The sequence below is a fragment of the Sinohyriopsis cumingii genome, chromosome 8 (genome assembly GCF_028554795.1).
Source record: "Sinohyriopsis cumingii isolate HCF-2022 chromosome 8, ASM2855479v2, whole genome shotgun sequence".
Taxonomy (NCBI): Eukaryota; Metazoa; Mollusca; class Bivalvia; order Unionida; family Unionidae; genus Sinohyriopsis; species Sinohyriopsis cumingii.
In genome coordinates, this window is record NC_142968.1 from 40,943,487 (window position 1) to 40,969,785 (window position 26,299).

General features: G+C 37.7%; 1 protein-coding gene across 1 annotated transcript in view; it reads right to left on the reverse strand.

Annotated features, from left to right (window-relative positions):
* Positions 1-26,299, reverse strand: part of LOC149793345 (uncharacterized) — a 117,169-nt gene that overhangs the window by 19,092 nt on the left and 71,778 nt on the right. The window contains exons 25-30 of the mRNA XM_089968985.1: positions 17,090-24,639; positions 6,300-6,530; positions 4,528-4,602; positions 2,607-2,740; positions 1,287-1,441; positions 792-875 (exon numbers count right to left, since the gene is read on the reverse strand). Coding sequence (XP_089825111.1) covers positions 792-875; positions 1,287-1,441; positions 2,607-2,740; positions 4,528-4,602; positions 6,300-6,530; positions 17,090-24,639 — 8,229 coding nt within the window. The remainder of the gene's footprint in view (positions 1-791; positions 876-1,286; positions 1,442-2,606; positions 2,741-4,527; positions 4,603-6,299; positions 6,531-17,089; positions 24,640-26,299) is intronic.

The following is a 26,299-nucleotide window of genomic DNA, read 5'->3' on the forward strand; positions in this document are numbered from 1 at the left end:
CCTATGTGACAATTTCATATCTTATGATCCTGCAATTATTGTAACTATTCATCGGTAAGGCAATAATGGGTGCTGAGGCATTAATAACATGTTGTAAAGCAGTACAACCCTTGGGAGGGGGGGTCTGGTTTTTAACATAGCTTAACAATTTTTGTCATATTTCTAAGACATGTGCAATGTGGCATTTTTATAGTGATGTCAAGCACTGGGGCATCATGCTGCAGACATATAGCATCATGTCCCACCCAGTAATATTATCCTGCTGACACCAGGTCAACCAGTCCTAACACTAATTTCTTAATGCTGAGTGCCAAGGGTGGCTGCTACGAGTACCATTCTTACAAGTCTTTGGTAGGATTCAGTCAGGGTCCGAAACAGCAAACCCTCCCCCCTCCCAGCGAGGCAGATGCTCCAACCATTTAGGCAACCAGGGATTTACCTGTACAAACTCACAGCCTCCTCAGCATGCTCCTTTGTGAGGCAACAAGGGTGATGAGGCATTATTAATATAAAGAAGAACAAAACTGTAGGGTCTTACCTGTAAATACTCATAGCCTCCTTAGCATGCTCCTTTGCAAGGCGAAAAGTGTGGTGATGCATACATAACATCTACTTGTATAAATCCACAGCTTCCTGAGCATTGCTTCTTTGTGAGGCAACAAGCATGATGAAGCATTATTAATAAAGGTAGCACAACAATGTAGGGACTTGCCAGTACACATCCACTGCCTCCAGAAGGGTGGTCAGACATAATTAACGTTATTTTGTAGTTCAACACTGAAGAGACTTACCTGTACACACCCACAGCCTCCCGAGAATGCTCCTGAAGTTTACGGAATCTCATTGCCATTGGCAAGTCCATACTTGTTGCTCTCCTACAGAAAGAAAACATGAGTTACAGCAAAGATCTTTCCTGTTCCATTTTGAAGACAGACATTTTTTTATCTTCAGTAAATACTGAACCTAAAGTTTTATCCCCAACATATAGTATGGATATAACAATTAGATCACAACATATAAATATTAACACCTGTACTGCCTAACCTACATTTTGAAAACAATCCTGTGTGTAGATTGGTACTTTTATAACATGGACAAAAAAAGAGACATATATTGCACCTACAAGACTGGTTTTATCCAATTGTTGGGGGAAAATGGTTAGTGCCTGGACTGTAGATATGAAAATTAGGTGACTGTCAGTGAAACAAAAAGTGAATTTTAACAAAGGCAGATGTTTTTCATTTGTATTTCCACTTTGAATTAAATGACAAGTGTAAAGCTGTCACCTTGATGACTTGTGAATCATCTCCACATCTTCCTTACAGTTCTCCTCTACTGGCATCTGGCGGTACTTGGACATAAGGAAGCTGAACATGTCATATGGCTTCCTGCCCTGGAATGGTTCTGATCTGGCACACCCTGTGGGATTCTGAACTGGCTCCTAGAAAATACATATGACAGGGTGTTTCATATCTGGGATGATCATTCAACATACATGGTTTACAACAGATATACACACGCTTTTGAATAAAACTTTAAACATGCAGCAGCAACACCTTCTGCAGTCAAAAGATGGCCTCAAAATGCTGGTGGGCTCTCATGTGGGGGATAAAATGGTAAAAACTGCACCACTTGGATGCATGACAAGGCGGCATCTCATCAAAAAATGATAAGCTCAACTAATTAATATGCGTGTATACAAATGAAAAAAGTTGGAATGTGATAAATATTTTACTTTCCAGCTGTATGACTCATTTGTCGATTGATCTCTTTGCCTTAAACAGTGATTAGATCAATTAACTAATGGACAACAGAAATACTGAATCCCACAGACTGAAAGAAATAACAGGTCAACAGATGAATGTGCTCAAATTCTGTTCAGCACTTTTTGAAATTTCAATCCAAGATTTATCTATTTTTAGTATCTATAGCCATATCTTGTGGAATATCATCAAAAATTGTTCAAAATTCCGACCCATGATGCTGTCCAGCAAATCTGATCAAATTCTCTTGTCTGATTTTTGAGAAGTCAGTCAAGGATTTTCTGTTTTTATTTAGTATTACTGACCAAATTTGTTGATTGCTTTTTTAAAATAATCATTTGAAAGCTTTTTCTACATCAGTAATGGCAGACATACTTGATGGCAGTCCATTATCATGTCACCAAATTGTATGGACTTTGCTTTCTGTTGAATTTAGTCAAATTCTGACAAGCAGTTTGTAAAGGCCTTTCTAGTTTTAGCAATTGTCGGCATTTTGAATGACACACCTGCTGAACAAATTTGAACGGACTTGATGCCAGAATGCATCCTGCAAATTATGTGCAAACTGGTCAAACATATTTTGTTCCAAAGTAATAAAAAATAATTCTGAATGACATGCTATGGACCATGGATGATGCACAATGGATCATACCATGAACTCATTTGGCCATCGAGTCTGGTAATCTTAAAACTGTAACATTTACGTTAATCCAGTGTGTGTATGTATGGAGATATTAACAGATATGCACACAGATGCAAAAGCGATCAATGTGTCAAGCTTCTACCAAGGCAGGACTGACAGTAAATGACTGACAGTAAATGGTAGCTTATGAATCTTATTACCTCTTCATCTTCTGGCACAAGGTGCTTGTGGTATCTGAATCTGTATTTCCGGCAATGTTGAGCTCCATACAGCTGCTCTACAAGGTATACTACTGAATTGTGATTCAGTCCGAACAGTTTCAGCACATCCAAACCTGGTATTAAAAAAAAACTGAGTTTAAAGCTAAATTCTATTGCAAGATAGATTCTTGCATTTCCAACCATCAGTAAATGTTGGTATATCTAGGTTTTAATACACAGACAAGCACAAATCAATTTTAAAAACATAAAATGCGAATTTAATACATCTTGCCTGGATACAAATTTTGATTCCCTTATTTTGCCTCTCCCTAATTTCTGATAGGAAACAGATATCTTCAAGCTTAAAGGTCAAAGTTAGTACGATAAGTAACATATCTGTCAGCATGCTTCAAGGTCAGTGTAACATGCACAAAACTTTTGTCAGTAAGCAAGACTAATGTAAAATGCAGAGCGCATTTGTCAGCTTCAAGACTAGTATATGGTCAAAGTACAATCAGTTCTAAAACTAAACCTCTTAATGCTGAACATAAAGCGAGGCAGCTGTTAGTACCATGTTTATAAGTTCAAGACAAGTGTAACAGGAGTAAGATACTTAAAACTTTTCTTTATGTTTCAACAAAGACTAATCAAAGAGACTTAAAGCAATTCTTTGCATAGATTCAATTAATAGGAGTTAGTGTTTGGTAGGAAGTAATTAATATACATGGGCATTTCTTTAGATGAGATATGCATTATATAAGCCTCCCATTAACTATTCCAAGTGCCAACTATGGATGTTTAAACACATAAGAGTACTGATAAATGAAGTATATGTCAAAATATTATTCTAGCAGAGTGGTGCCGCCATCACCCAAGGGCATGCTAACACTAAGTTGTATGACAGAGACCAACTGTGGACTTGAAAGTAAAAGAGGCATGATATATATGTCACAGTGACCTACTTTGGTGGAAAGGTGTTGTACCCACACAGACGTCAACATATCAATTACCATGACCATCAAACTACAATGCTAATCTTAAACTCACTGAAGCATGAAATTTAGATTAAACTGACTAACTTTATATGATATGGCATTTTACCCAACAAGATGCATCCATGAACTAAGGGGGGCCCCGAGTGGTCTTAATCGACCTCCGTTACGGATCACTGTCATCTCACCTCTATCTGCATGGGTTCGAGTCTCAGATTCGGCTAATGTGGGTATGTGAGAAAGCTTGCCTGTAGTTTCTCGTGGGTCGGTGGTTCTTTCCAGGATTTTCCCAGGTTCTTCCACCACCATTAATACTGGCCACCATGTATAGCCTATCGTGTGCTGAAAAATGGCGTTAAATCCTTCAACAACAACAACAACCATGAACTAAGCTGCACAAATCCCAACCAACTGCAAGTAAGAAACTAAGGTAAATGAAAAAATTAACCAATGTTAGGGAACAATGAAATGTTCACACTGACCTAATTTTGGTACTTTATTATTTCGCACATCAAGATATAACCACATATGAAGTACTATGACTGGACAACTTGACAAACTGACTACACTACTTCAGTCAGTTTCTAAGCATAATCTTTGACATTAAGGTTAACCATAAACCCAATGTGCTATCACTGTTAAAAACAAGAAAATTCCTCACTCCATGAGACAACCTATCAACCAGGATGATACAAAATAAAATAAAAGCTTATTCTAGATACATTCCAAATTCAAAGTGAGTGGTATTGAAATAAAGGAAAGTAAAAAGAACCTTTAACACTGAGGTGAATGGACAGTATGTATGTATGTATGTATGTATGTATGTATGTATGTATGTATGTATGAACACACATATAGATGCCAAAGTAATTGCTATTCTTATCTTCCACTAAGACTGGCTCAAGAACAATTATGCAAATTATAACTACCTCCATATGACAATGTCTTCATTCTGGAAGCAACTCTGGCATCTTGAACTTTTTCTATAACTTGCTTCCAGGCATCTGAAATGTGATTGGTTACTTTTGATTAAAACATGAATAAAGTTATGCATTTGCCGTGTCATTCACAGTGACCTACTTTTAATGTGATGATCTAGAACTCAATATAATAGACCAACTCATAAAGCTACCACACTGAACAATCAAAGCTGTGTCATGCAATTACAATATGCCTAAGGTAACAGAAGCCATTAAAGTATAAAGTGTGGCTCACAGGGATCTAATTTTTGCAAGAGTTTAGTTCTCTACAAGTTCAATCCACAAACAAAATTACAAGACTGTAAGTGAGAATGGCTGAAAAATTCACCTAAAGTAATGCAGACTAAACCAAGGAATGATGAGAAAAGGGCAGCGAAGAACTGACAGATGGACAGATGGGTAGGAAGATGAGAATAACTTCAATAAAATGTTTCAGTGAAAGTGTTTGAGATTTCTGGGAGTGACCATTTCTTTAAGAATATGATATCAATAGCTGCTTTATTTTTGCCGATGTTTTTTGGTTGTAGATTTAATAAAGGCATCAGAGCTCAACCAAAAGAAATAAAACATGACATCTTCCTCTTGCTCACTGTAAATCTGTGATGACCTTTAGCTTGCCATAAGCATTTATTCAGATTTTCATTTTTTGGATTGGCACTTAAATTGTTTACATTTTCTTACTGCATCTTTGCACACATCATCAAACCACAGCTGGCTGACACATTTAGGAATCACCAAAGTTTTGATACTGAATCCCCAAGAACATCATGGAGTATCTTTGTCAAAGGATCAACTGTCAAATTTGATTTGCAGTGAGAACAATTGCTCCCCATTCTACTGCATTTATTTTCCATCTGTCATTTCAGTACATTATTTCTTCAGTATAGTGGAAAGTGCTACTACCATTAAGGTTGTCACCAACTTCCCAAGACTAGATTGATTGCAGATAGCCAGATCTAAAAATGAGTAGGGTCCTGTAGCAGGATGCAGGCAGGTATATAACTAGCACACACCAACAACTATTGTTCTATCAAGATATTTTTGGCTTTTGAGGAGTTTTATTATTTATGACAATGGTCACACCTGCATTGACCACATGAGTAACACTTGTAACGTTGTTGTAGATTATGCACCCTGATGTCTGCATTCTTCAATGCTGATACCACCTGATTCATGACAAGTTCTGTAATTTGTATCTGAAAGCTAAAACCCGTCTCTTTTTAGTCAATTGGACAAGGTCCCAAAAAAGTTCAGCTATTCTATATCTCAGTAGAAATCTATGAATGAAAAATAAAGTCAAACTTCACATTTTTTAAATCAAATATCAAAGATACAATAAGTTAAATTGTATCAGAGACAGTCTACCAAAATTAAGATTCACCTTCAGTGCCGTGGGTGGGTGAGTAGTCTAAAGTACTCGCCTTTACTGATCACTGCCATCTCTGTCTGTGTGGATTCGAGTCTTGGGCTTGGCCAATGAAGGTATAATGAAAGCTTTCTAGTAGCTTCCAGTGGGTTGTGCTTTTTATCTGGGTATTCCTGGGTTCTTCCTCCAACAGTTATGAAGCCACTAAATATACATTATCTTGTACTGAAAATGATCCTAAACCAACAGGAAAGAGGTTTTGTCTTCCTGTCTGGATCATCGTATATTAAATCTATAATGTGGAATCCCATCTGTAATTAAGAAACATTTATTCAGATTCCTTGAAATTCTTTACCTTCCATGGTATCGGCTTTGCAGGAAAAGCCATCATCACTGGTAATCTCATACAAAAGTCGCAGCCCATTGTTGCTGGATGTGCCATCTAACTGCTGTGCCTGCCGATTCTGTCTTTCCTCATATTCAGCCAAGGAAGAGAACTCTGTTGCTATCACCTCCTCCTCCACTGCAGGCTGTGGCAGTAATGCCCCCTCCTTCTGTGGGTGAATTATGGGATGGCTTAAAACTCCTGAAATTATGGCAATATAAAAACAGTTATAAACTGCTTGAGATGGACTTTCTGAAAAGCAGGGAAGACAAACTTCAGTTACATCTGCAAATATCATAATTTCACCTCTGCTTCCAAGATTTTCAACTTTGTAAAGTTAACAGAAATAAACTAAAATACGAGTAAAAAAGAATGTAGTTCCACCTGTGTCCTGTGAAACTGTGTATACCCCATCTATCCGATATGAAAAAATGTACACAAAACTTTTCAAGTTTTACCTCAGAATACAAGTATATGATGGATTGATCAATGAACAAACAGATAAAAATGTAAATGTTAAAATACTGAAACTTAAAAAATGTTAACATCAAAATGCACAATTATATGACTTGTCTAGCAAAAGTAAAGTATTTCATATAGAGATCTTAACAAATGAGTTTTGACGAAGAAAATGACGTGGATAAGCAGACAAAAGTATTATAATTAATGAACCGTGAAAAGCAAAAATATTAAACACTAGTCTAAGAGGTGTACCAAATTTCACAGAAGCATCAGGAATAGTTACTTTCAGAGTTATGAGCTGGAAATGAGTAATGATTAATGAGTGCACGAACAAATGGATAAAAACAAAACTACTGAAACTGAAGAATTCCACAAAATTTTGTCACAGAACTTAATCTTGAACAAAATGTTAGTCTGCAGAATACATTTTTGTTTGAATGACCTTTAAATACCAAAAATAATAAGCCTCTTCCATACCTAATTGCAAGCCCTCCTCAATTTTTTGCTAAAAGACCATGAGGTATAGAAGTAAACTTATAATGTGAAAATGAATTTTTCTTCTAAAGTCTTTATGGGGTTTTTTAAAAACCAAAATCAATAAGCGTTTATGAAATGTAATCATTCGCAAACTTGACGAAGGTACATGGCTGAGAATTGAAAATGTTAGCAGAAACCATTTCTCTGCTTTCATTCAGTGACTTTGTCAATCATTTTGAGCCCAAATTAAACAGGCTTCTTTCTGATACCAAGAGCGAACCATCTGCAAAGACTGGTCCCAATCTGTGACATAGAACAAATGTTATTGTGCAGAAACTATTTTTTCTTTTTTATGTTAACAGTGACTTTGATGTTAAACCCAAAATCAACAAGCTTGTTCCTTACTCCAAACACATAAATTTGTAATGCTGAACTAATGTTATTATTTGGAAACCATTTTTATTCTTTCTGTCAGTGACTGTCATCTTTGATCTTTTGGCCCCCAAATCAAAGTTAAGTTTATTATTACCTCACGCCATCCATAAACTTTGCTAACTGTAGATGGTGGATGTGTGGAAATAAAATTGGCAACAGAGTGTTTCACAGATGTCTGGACATAACATAATGCAGCTCCACCTTGTGGATGGTGCATAATGAAGAAATGTAATCAAAACCATAGCAGCGAAAAACAACATGGCCCTGGAAACCACTGCCAGAAAAGGAACATATAAGTTCGGTCTCAACTTCACTAACTTGGGTTCAACAGCAATCACTGCCACTGAAATTTCATTCGAGTAGAACAAAATTTTACACAGAATTTTAACTTTTGAGATCATTTTTCTAGCCATACCCATACTAGGTACATTAGGGGTCAAGCTAGACTCGAATTTTAGGGAGAAGTGACTTCTCCTTTTGGACAGAACTGGGAGAAGTGGGAGCAAAGCAAGACACGCAATATGTGTGTGTGTGTGTGTGTATTTGTATTTGGTGTAAACCGAGGACATTCACTATATTACACACAAACGTACCGAGGACACACATCCAACTGAGGACACCTGTGGTTGGAGAAAAAAAATGGTAGCCTAGAATAACGTAAAATCATGGTTTGTAGGAAGGTCCCCACTTGGTGCTTGTTTATGATTTTAGAGTATCTTTCTTCCAAAGCTGGAGATACATATGCCCAAGTCCATGTCCTTGATTGCCCAGTAGAAAACTTGTAGAGAGAGAGATCTCCACTATCAAATTAAACATTGCAAAAACAAATTATCTCACTTTAGACCCAGCATCAAATACTAACTACATAGCTAAACTGTAAGAAGAAAACCTGGTGCATATAACAGTCCCTGGTATTTTTTAAAATATTTCACGCATGTGAGATGATAGTGTTGTTAAACTCACGATACATTCATACCATACATGTCCAATACATGCAAATAAATCTATGACATGTACAAAAGTATCAAAATGCTATTGGAAATATGCATGAATTCATTGCAGAGCTGTACCGAAATTGCAGAATTATCCAACCAATTTGTAAAGTAAAGCGTCCTGTTTGAGGCAAGATTTTGTATACAAAGATAATGAAAAGACATCCTTGATATGCAAAATTTATTTTATGATTATTAAATGAGCTATATCTGCCCCATTTTCATCATTTGCCTACTTAATATTCAAACAGGAGAGAACAGATGTGAATCAAGTGAAAAATCCAGCTGAGATCAAATTATCACTAACCGAATTTGGAAATTACACGCACAGAATTTCAGTAAATATATAGAAAGATAACTATATTATATAGAGGTCAAACATTTATCATCAAGATGATCAGTCCCAAATGAACCATTTAATTGCAATATATTTTTCATTATTGTGCTCTTAAGACCTGTGTCTTTATGTGCAAGCAATCATAAACTACTGAATGCATTCAATGTTCATTTAAATGTATATACTTGCTTCAGTTGGTGATTTGACAACTTTGCTTATCATGAATTGTGTTTGTATCCATATTTCTGTAAACACAAGGCGCCAATCTATATTGTTTTTCCAAATTTAATGATCTTTTTAACAAAAGCCAAAATGCTCAGGATGTTCTACTGGACCAATGTGTATTTATAACTTAAATGAACATTTATTTAGAGTTGCATCAGATTCAGCATGTTTTACATAGAAGGGAGAAAAAAAAACTGTTTAAAACTTCCAATCAACGATAAAAAACACCTTCATGAGGTACCTTGGATTAGCATATGTATAAACTAAGTGATCTGGAAGGTGAACCATGAAAATGAGAGAGAGAGAGAGAGAGAGAGAGAGAGTATGACGTGTATTACTCTATTTTTACAAAAAGCGAATAGTCATTGCCGATAAGGCGACTTTCCTACCATAAATGCTCAATTCCAGCCAAACGGTATTGTTACAAGCCAGGGGTATTTGCTTGACCGAGCGGTGTCAAACCCTGGCACAATTCCACTAGAAGTCATAAGTTTATCCCAAATTTTCAAATACTTGTATACAACTTCAGTTATAAATTAGAGAGCCCAATTACTATGCCACCTTAGGCCAGTCAATTTATGGTTTCAAGGAACATTTCACCAGTACAACTGCATCACATCTGCCACCATGACAACATAAACGGTATCTGCTAAGTCCCTTCTTTATTCCTTTGTGTAATTTATTGGTCTCCTACCGTAAATAAAAAATAATAATAAATAATATCCACCACAGTCACATCACCAATGTACACCACTAGGTTTTAATAGGGACTATGGTATTCCAGGGACACTCTGGCGCTTTTAACCTGAATTCACTACAAGTCAACCATGGCATCATGGAAAATCACTAACACTTCACTCCGTGACGTTTGCTCCTATTCCTTGGCTAATTGTTTTGGGCCAAGGATTATTTTCCATCGCACTGAGTTCCAATAATCAAACAAGTAATCACACAAATCCAAGAATTCCTTACAATGGGGCACTAAAACCAAATGCTCATACTCCATATTTATTACAGTATGATCTCCAAAGCAGTGAATTAGTCATACTAATTGCAGGACAATCAGTCAATCAATAAATTCATCAGTCAGTCAATAATGACGATATATGTTAAAATAATTATGTAATTGCCTTAAAGAACAGTTGTAGACAAAACTCTTATGGAGGTTACAGTTACCTAATACTAGTATGTGAATTGGATATGATTTTAACGTAGCTTTAATAATCTTTCAGTCATATCACTACAATGTCTACAGTATGGCAGTTTATAGCGATTTCAAGCACTGGGGCATCACACTGCATACATGTAGCATGATGTCCCATGCAGCCACATTATTCTGACACCAGGTCGACAAGTCCTAACACTAACCTCTTAATGCTGAGCACCTAGTGAGGCAGCTGTTAGTACAATTTTTATGTATATGTTATGACTAGGCCTTGGTTCGACCCCACAACCTCCAGCATCCAAGGCTACTTGAGCAGTCGTATTGATTGTTAAGACTGGACTAGATATGCAAACATGTCCTTGTTGGTCATAATGTAACAATGTCCATGGTCTCCGTGATTTTGTCAAATAGTGTGCGTCCTTAGTTTGCATGGATTATACAGAATATTTGTGTAAATGTGTGTGTCCTCACTTGCATTGCTAAATTTCTTATTTCTTAGAACTGATAAAACAGTTCCCTCCTTGATACATCACCATTTGCTAATAATTTACTGCCTCAAACAGTATTTCTCTTTGTTCTAACATCGCCAAAAACAAATGTCCACGATATGTGGTTCCATACCTGAGTTCTCGATATCCACCAAATACAAGAATGTCTGTCTCTGTGTGTGTGTGTGTGGGTGTGTGTGTGTGTGTAATGTTTTAATTCTCTTATTTGAATTATGCCATCTATTTCCCAGTATGCATATTTGCATTTAACATTGCTTTAAAGCAATACTTTATTTTCAGGAAGAATGTTGTCTGAGTTCTATCTATATTATAAACACATTTGTTTAAAAACTTTCATATTCATATTCAGTGTATTTTGACTTAAAAAGAGAACAACAGAAGCTCTACATTGTAATAATTTTAACTTATTAACTACAGAGATCTCGGAAACGCTTAATTATGCGTATCTGGATGCCAATTTTTGATCTAGGACGCAGAAAATCCAAGAGGCGGGAGTCCTCCATACGCATGTAATAGGTGTGCAGCAAAATTCAAAGACTTGCCAGTCCTGCTTCAGCCACCTGCGTTGTGGGAAAATGTGTTGATAATTAGCTGTGCTGATATTTACAATGACAGAATTCAGTGACTGAAAGACCCCTTGATGTACATACTTGTTGCCATTTTAAGAGAACATCAAAAAGAACACAATGCAATAGCTGGGCAGCAACTTCAAAGGCTTTGACTGGCGTCCGGATGCAAAATTGTACTGCTATTTGCAGTGATTGAATTCAGTCAGAAAGACCCAGAAATGTACATGTGGTCATTTATAAAAGTACATCAAATAAACAACTTTAGCTTTCTTTACTGTGTTCATTTCCGAAAGTATCGAAATAAGTAGTGTACGAGAATCAAGACATGTTGAGACTTGGACAAAATGCCATTTGTAAATTTGGATAAGTATTTTGGGGTTCAACGGCACACTTACGAAGATTGTAACGAGATTAAGAAGAGTGCTAAAGCTGCTAGAATTGATAGCTCGGATAGGACAGTAGCTAAGTGTAAGAATGTGTGTGATGCCTAGCTCAGTGTTTGGAACAAGTCCTTACTTGGATAGCCAAATATTCAGTATCACTCTGATGGACGAACAAGAGCTATTAATGAGGTACACTGGCTGACCATACTTGTTTTTAAATGCCCCTCGCCTTAGCCCGGTTAGTTCTAGAGTTGTAGCAAAATGTATTCATCAAGACATCAGTAGCTAGGCCTAGTTTTGATATCAATTACGTTGACAAACAAACTCTTGCCCATTCACAAGCATATGTTTTGATAGCTGCTTGATCATTAACCCTTTTAAGGGGCCCCGAGTGGCCGAGTGTTCTAAAGCACTCTCCGTTACGGATCACTGCCATCTCACCTCTGCCTGCGTGGGTTCGAGTCTCGGATTCAGCCAATGTGGTTATGTGAGAAAGCTTGCCAGTAGCTTCTCGTGGGTCGGTGGTTCTTTCCGGGGTTTTTCCGGGTTCTTCCTCCACCATTAATACTGGCCACCATGTATAGCCTATCGTGTGCTGAAAAATGGCATTAAACCCTATAACAACAACAACAACATTAACCCTTTTCCGAGTAAGGTAGCAACTATCAATTTCCTGCATGATATCCTCTGATGATAAAACATACAAACATGTATTTTAAGATCAGAATCGGTGATCTGGATATATATTAACAGCCTCTTGTACACTATTTCATCATAAAATTAGTTTGAAACTGTGAGTGAACCAGTAGGCCTAACGGGAAATAATGGCGGAATTCGCTAAGTATTGGATTTACCAGTTTATTAGATTGTCTGTTTTCGTAAATCATCAGGCAAACTTTTTCAGAAACATATACAGATCATTGAAAGCAAAGCCAAGGTATAATTTTATTAAAGATTTAACTTTAAAATGCATCTTATGTAGGTTAGAAATGTATGGGACAATGCTATGTTGTGGAATTCGCGAGATGCGCTTTACCGTCTAAGATGTTTTCCGACCCGACACATATTTGCAAAAATATGGGAAAAAAACAGCAAATAAAATACTATTTAACCATTGCCTAAAGTTACTACAAGGACGCAAATAAATAAACCATAAATTTGCAATCCTGTCCATGGACTGTTGTAATGAAGCTATATTAAAGTGAGTGATTACATTACGAAAACCTCTCCATCTGAAAATAGATGCACTCGCATCTGTGTTGATTCTGTAGGAAAGAAGGGACTGCAACTTTTGATGGTGGGACTCCTAATTTTACCAAAATGGGAGTCCTGGGCTCCTAGTTTTAAAATCCTAGTGAGATCTCTGAACTAGATTACAATATTGTAATTGCAAGTTAGTAAAAATGCTTAATCAACTACCCTTAATCAAGAATATTTTTCTTTTTACTTTGTAAAGTTCATTATAAAATGGCAATTGAAAAGATTTCTAAACTTGTTTGAAACATCCCCTGCTCCATGTACATGAGAGACAATGCACATGTCTTTCAGATCATACTGTTCGTCCTAATTATTTTAGAAAGAGGGGTTTTCTTAATGTAATCACTCACTTCATAGCTTCGTTACAACAGTCTATTGCAAGTGTAAGATTTTATTATTTGTCTACATACCTGGTGTAACATAAGGCATTGGGTAAATAGTATTTGCTTTGCTGTTTGTTTTGGGGGCTCTTCGTATTTTCATAAAAATTAGTAAACTCAGAATACAACCTTGAACTTATGTATCTCATCAAATTCCACAACATAGCAAAGTCCCGTCTATTTTTATGACCTACATAATTGCATTTTAAAGTTAATTCTTTAATCTAATATTTAGTCTCTGCTCTCTTACAAATTTTATATTTTCCCCATAATATATTTGCCCAATGGTTAACGAAAAGAAACAATCTAATAAAATGGTAGTCCAAGAACAGTTTTGTCTGCCATTATGGTTCCAAACTGATTTTTATCAAGAAAATAATGTACATGCGGCAATTAAAATAGGGACCCTGAGTGGCCGAGTGGTCTAAAGCGCTCTTCATTACCGATTACTGCCACCTCACCTCTGTCTGCATGGGTTCGAGTCTCAGATTCAGCCAATGTGGGTATGTGAGAAAGCTTGCCAGTAGCTTCTCGTGGGTCGACGGTTCTTTCTGGGGTTTTCCCAGGTTCTTCCTCCACCATTAATACTGGCCGCCATGTATAGCCTATCGTGTGCTGAAAAATGGCGTTAAACCCCACAACAACAACAACAAAACAGCAATTAAAATATACATGTTAGTGATTAAATTCTTAAAACTATTTACATAAATGTAAGTTTAGAAACACAAGTTTGTATGTTTTTATCATCAAAGGATAATGTGTGGAAATCGAGCAGTTATAGTTGCTAACTTACTCAGGAAATGGTTAATGGTCAATCAGCTATCAAAACACATGCCTGTGAATGTGCAAGAGTTTGTCGGCATAACTGATATCAACATTTTGCCTTGAGCTGTCTAACATAACATTGGAAGTAAACTGGCCAAGACGAGGGAGCATTGCCCACTTAGCCTGGTAGCGTGACCCCTGGTACATAGGTCAACATCAGAATTGTCACCTGTTGACTTCATGAATTTGTTATACCATCTTGTTCACCAGATATGACCATATTTCTTTCCAAGATGTAATGTGGAAGCAGCCAATAAGCAGGTGCAGCTTGTGCATTTAAGGAAACTACTGGTATATTCCATTCAGTAAAATTCCATTATCCACAATTTATAAGAAAAAATATCTCAAAATCATTTAATTTGGATCAAGTTCTTTTAAGATGTACAGGAAATTGCCTGTGCTTTGTGGCTTCACTTTGTTTTATGTCTGAGACTGCACAATGAAAATGTGTCCCTTCAAGAAATTTTACTGGCTACAACAAATTACAAATGGCGGAAATCTTACCTGGTCAGTCAATACACCAGTGTCATCAATGATTTTAACTCTATGAAACTTTCAGCAGTCTCTGACGACCATTGCAAACATTCATTATCATGCAGAAATAAATCCACACTAAGTGATCTTGACAATGAAATCTTTGCCACTGTGACCAGGCATCAAAGACAAAATAAAATAGCTCCATTCTTGTCAATGATATCAAAGCAGAGGTACAGGTAAAACCCCATGCTCAGGGTCCCAAGAATAACATCATAATATAAGCAGGATTGCGTTTTCAAAAAAATTCCCCACTGAAAATGTCATCAGTTTTAACTAACCTCATGATCATACATTGGCTGTTTTGTTCACCGGGTTTCATCAGACATGAAATATACTTTAGGTTTGAACTGTATACATGCCAATATGACAGAAATGGTGCATGGTGAAGTTAAGGCATTATTAAACACTGTGCTGGAATTAAAAATCTGCTAGGGATACAAATAATCAGCTCTTCCAAGAGTATATATTTTGGTTGTTAAAAAGAGAGGTCACCTTATATTTTTAAAAATGGGAGCCATTCTGTCATCATGTTATAAGTGGTATCGCATTATAATGAATTGCAATATAACGGGTTTTGCCTGTACTATGATGACTTGATAGAAACCAGCGAATAGTGTTGGGTGTTTTTTAAATCATTGTATTTAAAATCAGTTTCTGAAGAAATGGTCTCCACCTCCAGAAGCTAGAATTTACTGGGCGAAAGACACAGGATTTTTAGTACACTCCAATTATGGCCAGTATGCCACAAATCTGAAGCATATTCCATGTATCATTAATTACCTAGGCTAGCCACTAAAGCTGAGGCAGGGAACTGGGTGGCTGAGTGATCTAAGATGCTCACTCAAACATCTAACCTCTCTCCACACGCATTCAAGCATCCGCTGGACCAATGTAGGTACATGAGAAGCTTGCAAGCAGCTTCAAGTGGGTTGCTGGTTTTTCATAGGTTCTTCCTCCACTAAATACACTGGCTACCATGTATAGCTTATCATGTGGTGAATAATGGCATTAAACTGCACAGAAAACCCCCCAAACTAAAGCTGAGGCCACGCATGAAATGCATGCAGTCCTTGAACTAATTCCTATATTCATTCACAAGTTCAGCACACAATTGGGTTGAGGATATCCTATCACGGTACAAAATGTAGTCATTAATATGGAAAGCTTACAACTCAATAAAAAAGAATATTTTCTTTACCTATGTTAATGAGGTACCAAAAACATTTTAACAAATGGCAAGAGTTAAAATATATAGCTTTTGGTACCATATGATGTAATATATCCAGCATTAATGTAGGAAAAGAAAATACATGACTTGTTCCAGAATCAAAGTTTAAAAAAACCTTCACCGCAACATGCTAAACCCCACCTGTGTTTTATAAATTCACCTCACATTCATAGCCTGATCACATAAATGTGACTTAAGAAAGCGTTAGGATTTGATTGAACTAATCTGTCACAGTTCCATTCTTGTCATTTTGTATACTATCGGACCATGTCTGAAAACAATGCAAGTCTGATTCAGCAATGCATCACACTAGGTTCACCACTGGCATCAAGTAAGGGGAAATAACTTTAAAGATACAAGAATGGTATCTGGTCAAATTACTTTATCAAAAAATAATTTCCATGTCTGAAATGTAAGGCAGGTCCTATTTATTTGTTCTAGCTCAAAAAGTACTCTTTTTTTGCAGGTTCAACTTCTGCAGGCTCACACATGCATGCATCGCATGGCATGATGAGAAATCTTGTACTTTCACATGTGAAAATATGATACATTTTTCACACAAGAAAATATAGGAATGAAGAAAAAAATATTAAAATTATTTTGGCAATAAGTCTATATATTTGACACTTAAGTATATTCAACTACTGTCATAAAGAACTGTAACGTGGACAAATCGATGTGGTCATAAAAGAAACTGAAATACTTTAAAACCTGTATGTAAGTATCTAAAATGTAGGTTACAAGAACCTTTTGACTGTATGGTGAAGTACTTACAGATATTCCAATTATCAAGTTTCACAATTCAAATATAAAGAGCACCCAAAAAATGAACACAGAATGTCAACAAAGTCAATGAAGCATGAAATTTGTATCATTTGTAAAAAGGATGATAAACCTATCCAGATGCATCCACGCGCCAAGTTTAATCATTCTAGGTAGGATAGATCCCTAAAAAATATCTGATATTAAACAGACTTACCAGACATATGAGGTCCACTGACATTCCTTATTTTCTGTGGACTCTTGCGATGTCTCTTGACAGTTGCCCTCTTTTTCCTCTTGTTTGGTGTTAACTCCTGTTCTTCAGTACTAAAGACTTTTGGTGCATTGAACAGCGACACTCTTTGTCTACTACCATCGGGCACACTCTTATTGACCAGTACAATTTTATTTGCCTCCTCTCCTGTAGGACTCCTAATTGACAGTGGTGTAATAAAATCCTCGGACAACTGCCCTTGAATCAAACCATTCTTTTCCAGGTAGGAATTTTTAATGCCATATCTTCCCTTTGAACCTTTAGTAACTTTATGAAGAATGTTGGGTTTCCTCAGTTTTCTTGCTAACAGTGATTTTATTTTATTGAAGGTATATTTGCCACCTATGTTTTGACTGGATGCAGATAGAACTTTGCCACCTACAATTTTAGACCCTGTATAGCCAGGTTTTGAGTCCGTAGATGTATGACACTCTGCATTGGCATTTAATAAACTTGTCATTTTGTTCCGAGAGAGGATTTCCTGTAGTGAGCAATTATCTAACTTTGCACTAAAATTGATATTTGCTTTAACATACTCTCCAGTTGATGTTTTAATGGCAACACTCATAGTCCTTGGTGGCAGGTTGGGATTTGCATCAGATAACATCCCTTGATTAGACTGTTTTAATGCAATATCTTTAAGCTTTTGCAATAATTCTGTATTTTGCAACACTCTTCCAGGAGACTGAATGCTGCTTGAGGAATCAGACTGTCTTACTTTAGAAATGGTGCTTGAACAAGAGACAATTTTATCACCAGTTGGTATGGCAATTAACTCCTCCATAGGCCCTTTTGACACCAAATCCTGACTGCTTTGGGATGAAAATAAATTATTTCCAAACATTCCTTTCTGCATAGAACCTTGATTTGTACTGGAAATGATGTTTGGAATTAACACATTTCCATTACCGTTGACCACAACTGACTTTGAACTTTGTGACTGTGTTGGAATGGCAGCTGTGGTTGTCATGACAACACTGCTAGATAAAGAACCACCTTTACTAACAACAATCTGTACTACAGAGGGAACAATTGGCCTGTTGACTGACTGCTGCTGTTGCAGCTGAATATCTGCTGCAACTGATGCAACCTGCCCTTGCATTGCACGAAGTGACGATAACATACTCTGCAAACCCTGAGGGGTGATTGTCACTTTCTCTGCAATACCTCCTTTGTTCAAAACAGCACTTCCCATGTAGGTCAGTCCTGGATTTGAGACCAATGGAGGAATCATAGCCAAATTTGGGGATGGATGAGACAGTGTTGGATTCTGGATTGTTCCCATTCCTGAAATCTGATTCAGTGCATGAGTAACACTACATCTTGATACTGCGATTGGCACAGGCTTGATGGACATATTCTGGGGTTGGTTTGGTTGTAGAGTTGTGAAGCTGCACTGGTTACTGGGTAGAATTGCTTGAGGCTGTCCAAACTGTACACTAGAGTGATTGCTATATACAAAACTTGTATTCAGAATTGGATTCAAAGGTGAATATTGCACAATGGTTGTCCTACCCTGAAGACCATCAGCAGTGGTGATATTTGCCTGAGCTGGATAAATATTTGACTGTATACCAACCTGAGTGACCTGTGGATATTGGATAACTTGGTTTGCCTGTATACCTAGTTCATTTGTGATTCTCCCCCGATATAATGAATGAACTGGCTGTGTTGTTGGAATGAATGGAGCCAAGGGAGGGTTTCCTATTAGGTCACTTCGCTGACCAAGCAAGCCTTGCTGTGACTGGCCGACTTCTTGGGCTTGAAAAGAAGCATAATCCGTTGACAGAATTTCCTGATACAACTCAGCAAAACTTTTCCTGTCCTTCTGATTTAAATCTTGAGACACTTGTGTGCCAGTTTTTGAAGGATCACTCTGCGAAACAGTTGTTCCACCTGGCATTGTTGAAGTGACAGAAGCTAGGATCTGTGAAGAAATGGTTGGCATACTATCACTTGTTGGAGTTGATATCCTTTCCACTACAGTATTTTTTAGTTGTGCTTTGATCTGCTCTGGAACTGAAGAACTCGTCAAAAGAATGTCTTTCCTCACTGCTGCCTCTCTTGAAATTTCCATAGGTGATGGTACAGTCACTGATGAAACACAGGCTGTGATTGGTTGATTCTGAGGTAATGAGACAGACCGTACAGAGGCTGGAATATCATTTGCTGGATTTTGTATGACAGGTAATACATTAGCCTGTGATTCTGATGAATTATCACTCATTTCTGGACCTTTACTGAGCTTAGCACAACTTTTCCTCGACAAAGATTTTAATGCAACATCATAATCTTTCCTTTTGTCCTTTTCTAAATACTTCAAAATTTGTTCATTTTTGAAGGGTCTGCCAATAAGTCCCTTTTCAGATTTTTCCCATATAAAACTTGTCTGATCTTTGGGATCCTTCAGAACCACTCGATGGCCCTTTTCTAGCAGCTCAAGTACAGTCTTAGGAATCTGGCTCAAGGGCATGTGAAATGCCTCGTTTGATTTCTCTTTTGAGCTCGTTTCCATCATGGGATCCAACACAGAACATTTCTTAATATCACTGGACTCATTTCTTTCCAACTCTTTCTCTTTTGTTGCATCTATTCTCAATTCTGATCCATCAGATATAGCGCTAGAATTACAGTCCATAGCCTGACCACTCTCTCCAAATGCGTTGCTTGTATCGGAACTTAGAGAGTTTGTTTCCTGTTGTTTTATAGGTTCTTCAGAATGCTGAGGGGGAGTTTTACTTTTGACTGTGGTACCTATCTCAGAACTCTGACCACTATTCTGTCCATCTGAATTGTTTATTTCTATCATGACATCTTTTCCGTCTTGTTTTGAACTCTCGTCTGTTGGTTTATTATCCCCTGAAATATTCATACCACTTTCCTCTGCAGACTTTGTGCAGTCCTCTGGATTGTGATATGCCACAATGAACGATTGATCTCCTAAACTGCTTTCCTGACTAGAACCCTCTGTCATTTTGAGTTTATTCAATCTTTCCTTATCAGCTTTGCTGTGCAAGAACACCCCCAGGCTCTCATCTAAATAAGGATACACTGATTTGCTTTCTGGAGCAATATCCTCTTCCTCTAAAGTGTTACAACCTTTTTTTCTGCCCAACTCAGAATCTCTGTCTTCTTTAACTTTCTCCTGCATTTCAAGTCTGTCTTTGTCTTCACTGTCCTTCTCCTCTGAAGAATCTCTTTCCTTGCCCTGAAACTCATTCTCACTGAATGCTGACTCTTCCAAATCTTGCTTCCTACTTTTGTCTTCAATGGACTGAACCTGTGATTCATCGTTACTGCTAGTTGCACCATCACTCAACCTACCTCTTTTCCAGGTGAAATCTTTGGTATCTATCAATTCACTTTCATTTTCACTAGTGCTAGTGCCTGGATTGTCTTTCATGCTTTTACCATGTGAGTCATCATCCGAGGACTGTATTTTCCTAGGTCGTCCCCTACCTCTATTCACTTTTACCTCCTGACTTTCTGCTTGTAATTTGTTTTCTGTCCATTTTACATCGGCTTCCTCTGATGGATTATCTTTGTGCTTTGGAGGTCTTCCTCTACCTCTTTTAACAACAGATTCTTCTACCTCTTTCTCTTCAACAACTTCCATAGATATGGGAGGAAATTTTCTTGGCCTTCCTCTGCCACGTTTTTCAGGTGTAGACTGTGTATTCACATGTTCTGAAGATTCAGTGAAATGTCCTGGGTTATCTCCACTCGATTTTCTTTTCTTACCTCTTTCCCCTCCTGTAGTGCTTGGACTGACAACCTCTGACTTCTGTCTCATCTCAGATTCCATAGCAAGCCGCTGAAAGACAGTGCTCCTTCTGAACTTGGGCAAAGATGGGTTATCCTCTTTGTCTTTATCCTCGTCCTCTTCATCACTTGTGCTGACCTCAAAATCACAATTTTTCACATGGTTCTGGTAACTTTCTTGAGTACGGTACATGCGTTTACAGGTTGGACATTTAAAAGGACCCTGTTCTCCAGGGCTGCTTTTGGCTAAACTTTCCATTTTGATTTTCTGTGCAATTCTGTCATGAAGAGGTAGCTCCTGTTCAACATTATAACAACCAGACCTCCACTTCTCTTCTAGCTTTTCCCCATCTCCATTGTCATCAATGCCAGAACTGACAAGCTTGTCTTTGGCCTTATCATCAAAACTAAGATGTCTTTTGTGAGGATTAGTGCCGACTATAAATTGAGTTCTTTTGCTTCTCAGTGGGTAGATCTTCAGAGGAGATAAAACTACCTTTGCCTGTCGCATTTTGTAAGAGTTGCCCAATTTATCTTTAAGCAGGTAGTCTTTCAGTGGAGATGGACTTGTTTTATTCATCTGTTTCTTTGCCTTTTCCACATCCTCACTTCTTTCTAAACCAAGACCTCTAAGTAAAGCCATTTTTGTTTCACTTCTTGCCTCGTTTGATAAGTCATATGTTGAACTGGAAGTGTCCGGCACAGACTTATCATATTTTTTATTGCAAACAGTTTCATTTTTTCTGTCACATTTCTCTTCTTTTACATTCAAGACATCTTGATTATTTTCTGACTGTGATGAAGTTTTCTTATTACTCTTATCTTCAAAGGACATTTTGATTTCAGAACAAGTGAAATCTCCCTTCATGTTGATATCACAATTCTGAGCAGTACTGAGAGAATTAATCTTTTGAGGAGTGTTCTCTTCGTTGCACAAGGTGTCCTCACTATCAGTTACATGATTTACAAACACTGATTTTCTGGCTGATCTATCACCCGAAGCCAAACCCCCACCGTATAATCTAACATTTCCATAATCCCCAACCTCTACATCTGAACGAGAGTCTGGCCGTAACTGATCACCATCGACTTCATCCACAATGACATTTTCACCTTTACCATGCACTCTTTTATCTCGTTCTTCATCTCTCCCATTGTGGGCATTTTTACGAATTTCATCACAATCTTGCTTTTCTTTCTCGGCTGAATTCATAGATAACTTTTTCACATGACAGGATGGGTCAAAACTGTCGGTATCCACAAAGGCCATTGGACTTACACCAATTTCTTTCAACTCTTTTTTGGGTAATGCATCCATCAGATCTGTCAAGTTGTTTGTCATACAGACTGATCTATCACCAGGGTCATCCATCTTCTCTACATATGACCCATCTCCTCTTTCACTGACCCTCACCTTCAAATTCAGCACAGTGTCAGGCTGGTGACTCTCAACTGGAACATCATGATCCTGCTTTTCAGAGTCTTCAAATTTTGAACTTACAACCACAACTTTTGCTGAATCAGAAAGAAATTTGCAATCCTCATCTAGTTCTTTCTGTCCTGGGCTCATCTGCAAGCACACTGATGAGTCTTTGGTTGTTAGGTTGACACTTACTTGTTCTTCTGTACTGTCTTCAATAATAATGCATGCCATATTTGCCTCTGATAATTTACTAGAATCTGACTTAAATGAACATCCCATTGTTTCATCATTTCCTTCTGATTTTGTGATCAAGCCAGTTACATTATCACCTTCTTTTGCTTGCTTTCCAGAAATATGCATTTCTCTTTGCTGCGAAGTTTCTGCATCACTTAAGACATTAGATTTCTTCAACCAGCTTGGGTCAGTAGAGACCACTGCGTGATTCATGGGTAAAGACTGGAATGAATCTGAAGTACCTACCTTGGTGAGATCTGAATCCTCAAAACTAGCGCTTTCATTACTTATTGTCTCAAATATATTTCTTTCCAGTCTTTGTGCAGGTGTTGAGCAACTAAGTGGCATGGCTGCTGTGTCTTCCCTTGTCTCTCTGCTAATCTGCTCCATTCCACTGTTAAACACAGCTTCACTGGATTGCCCATCACACTCCATCATCTCTACTGTACGATCCTCCAATTTCAAAAGAGCTGAATCATCACTTTTGTCCATTTTCTTCAGTCTGTCTGTGCCTACAACATTGCATGAATCTAAAGCCTCACCTTCAATCACCTCCAAACTTGAACCCACTTCCATCTGTGTACAACTGTATACATTTTTAGTTTCCATAACAAATTTTTGCACATTTACTTCATGAATTTTTTCTTGATCAGCGTCTTTTGTAACACCTGAATTAGATTGCTCGTGTCTACATTGACTAACAATCTCAAGCTCTGGTTGCACAACTCCTTCTTGAAACTTCTCCTGCCCTACATGTTCCACATCTGTTCTTTCTTCTGTTGATGAGTTACTCTGCTCAAGAAATGCCTGTGCTAGCTGTATGGCTTCCTCTTCTGATATGTTTGGATCTTCGGTCATCACAACAATTGCCCCATCCCCTGACAGATCTTTCAGAAGATTCTCAAAACTCACTGGATTCCCAACTTCAGATATAGAGTCTGTCTCCTCAGAAATTGGATCCAAATCTGATATAATCTGCACACTATCATCACTTCTGGAACTTTCTGTTGAAGCAGACAAGCCAATTTGTTTCACAAAGATCTCTTCCAAAACTGGTGCCGACACTGGTCTAGGTCTTGACTCTTCAGATAAACTTGATTCTGTTTTGCTTTTATCATTTTCACATCCCTGATGTTCCTCAAACGATCTTGACCTTGGTCTAGTTTCAGTGGCAAGTACTGTAGGGCTAGCTTCAGTGGTTAGAGTGGGGAAAGATCTGTCCTCTGATTTAGATCTCCTTGGTAACAATGTAGGAGGGGTAAATCCAACTGGCTGGTCACCTGGACTTGACAACATCCTTTCTACAGATGGTGACCGTGAGGATACAGAATTTTGACTTCGTGGTCTGCTACTAGGCAAGCTACCATAGCCAACCTTCTTTTGAGAAGCTCTTGCTGCTGCTTCATTCAGTCTCTCAACAACTTTGTTCAATCTGTTATATACATCGAATTCTGACTGGGCTGATTCCAGTGGCACAGATTTTGATGTTGAATCTGCCAACTCTTTTGAGGATCCTGCCAAATATTTCTCTGGGTCTTTAATGTTCAAGCACTTGAGAGTGTTGGGTGACAGCTTGCTCAAATCTATTGGAGGCTGTGACTTCACTTTCTTCTGGGCAACTAGCGGCCATGATGCACTGAGAGAAGTTGCATCAAAACTTAAGGAAATGGCTTTAGGAGGGAGACATTTGGAACTGTTACTGTTTGTGCTAGAAACAGTAGTTACGTTTTCCTGCATTTTGCAGAACTTGATATTCCCTAAGTGCTTCTGTACAATAGGAGTCTCATCTCTTGTGAGATCAAACACTTCCATAATGCTGTTTTGAGTCAGGTCAATAACATTTTCCTGTTCAATGCTTTTCTGAGTGGGTAGAGACTGTTTGGGACAGATGTCAAGTCCTGGAATGTTGAGCTCTGACAAGGGAACATAGTCAGGGTGTGACTCATCATGTACAATCCTGATATCCTGCATTATCACTTTTGGGGACTGTGCCTCTGGCTGGATCTCTATAACTCGACAGGTGTACACACATCTCCGGCGGCAGTCCAGTGTGCTCCAGTAAATACGAGTGGACCTGTCAAGTAGTAAGTATCTCTAAGAATATATTCTGCTTGTGTAAAAAATACGTTAATCAACTTAAGAAAATCTGAGGCTACAAACTACAATTTTTCTCTAAAATTTGTCTCTAAAGTGAACAAGCCAGCAAAAAGAGAAAATTGCATGACACAATTCTCTTTATATTAACTTCAGCTTCCAAAATTATGTTGTCACAAATCCCTTTTCTCACTCATGTGCTTGAAAAATTATGCAGATTTATTATTCCTACTTTTCCAGTCTGCAAAGTTGTTTAGGGTCTGATGTCTCTGTCTCTGTCTGCTGACCCCATGACAAGATACGCTCAGATGATATAAAAATGATGAAAAATCTTTATATCCACAATAACAAGTCAATGATTTGATGAAATACACGTTTCTTTTCTCTATGAAGAACAAATGAATGAGAAAAATAATCAATGTAGAAAGTTGCAGACCACAAAATTCCCAGTGTTGCAAGGTTACAACAGCAAGATAAATGGCATGTTTAACAGTCATGTGTGTATAAACTAGTAAGACATGGTTGACTTTGGCATGTTAAACAGTCATGTGTGTATAAACTAGTAAGGCATGGTTGACTTTGGCATGTTTAACAGTCATGTGTGTATAAACTAGTAAGACACGGTTGACTCTGGCATGTTTAACAGTCATGTGGGTATAAACTAGTAAGGCATGGTTGACTTTGGCATGTTTAACAGTCATGTGTGTATAAACTAGTAAGACATGGTTGACTCTGGCATGTTTAACAGTCATGTGTGTATAAACTAGTAAGGCATGGTTGACTTTGGCATGTTTAACAGTCATGTGTGTATAAACTAGTAAGGCATGGTTGACTTTGGCATGTTTAACAGTCATGTGTGTATAAACTAGTAAGACATGGTTGACTCTGGCATGTTTAACAGTCATGTGTGTATAAACTAGTAATGCATGGTTGACTTTGGCATGTTTAACAGTCATGTGTGTATAAACTAGTAAGACATGGTTGACTTTGGCATGTTAAACAGTCATGTGTGTATAAACTAGTAAGGCATGGTTGACTTTGGCATGTTTAACAGTCATGTGTGTATAAACTAGTAAGGCATGGTTGACTTTGGCATGTTAAACAGTCATGTGTGTATAAACTAGTAAGGCATGGTTGACTCTGGCATGTTTAACAGTCATGTGTGTATGAACTAGTAAGGCATGGTTGACTTTGGCATGTTTAACAGTCATGTGTGTATAAACTAGTAAGGCATGGTTGACTTTGGCATGTTTAACAGTCATGTGTGTATAAACTAGTAAGGCATGGTTGACTTTGGCATGTTAAACAGTCATGTGTGTATAAACTAGTAAGACATGGTTGACTTTGGCATGTTTAACAGTCATGTGTGTATAAACTAGTAAGGCATGGTTGACTTTGGCATGTTTAACAGTCGTGTGTATAAACTAGTAAGGCATGGTTGACTTTAGAGAATAGTGAACCCAAAAGCAAACACTTTACAAAGCTTGGTCAAGGCATTAATCCTGAACAAAAGCAACCCTGCAAATCCCTTTTTCTTTTAACCGTAATTACCTTGACCCGTGACTTAATCACCCCTAAATCAATTCATCCATACTTTATGTGTAAGCCCGCCACAAACTTTGGTCAAGATATGTGGTACA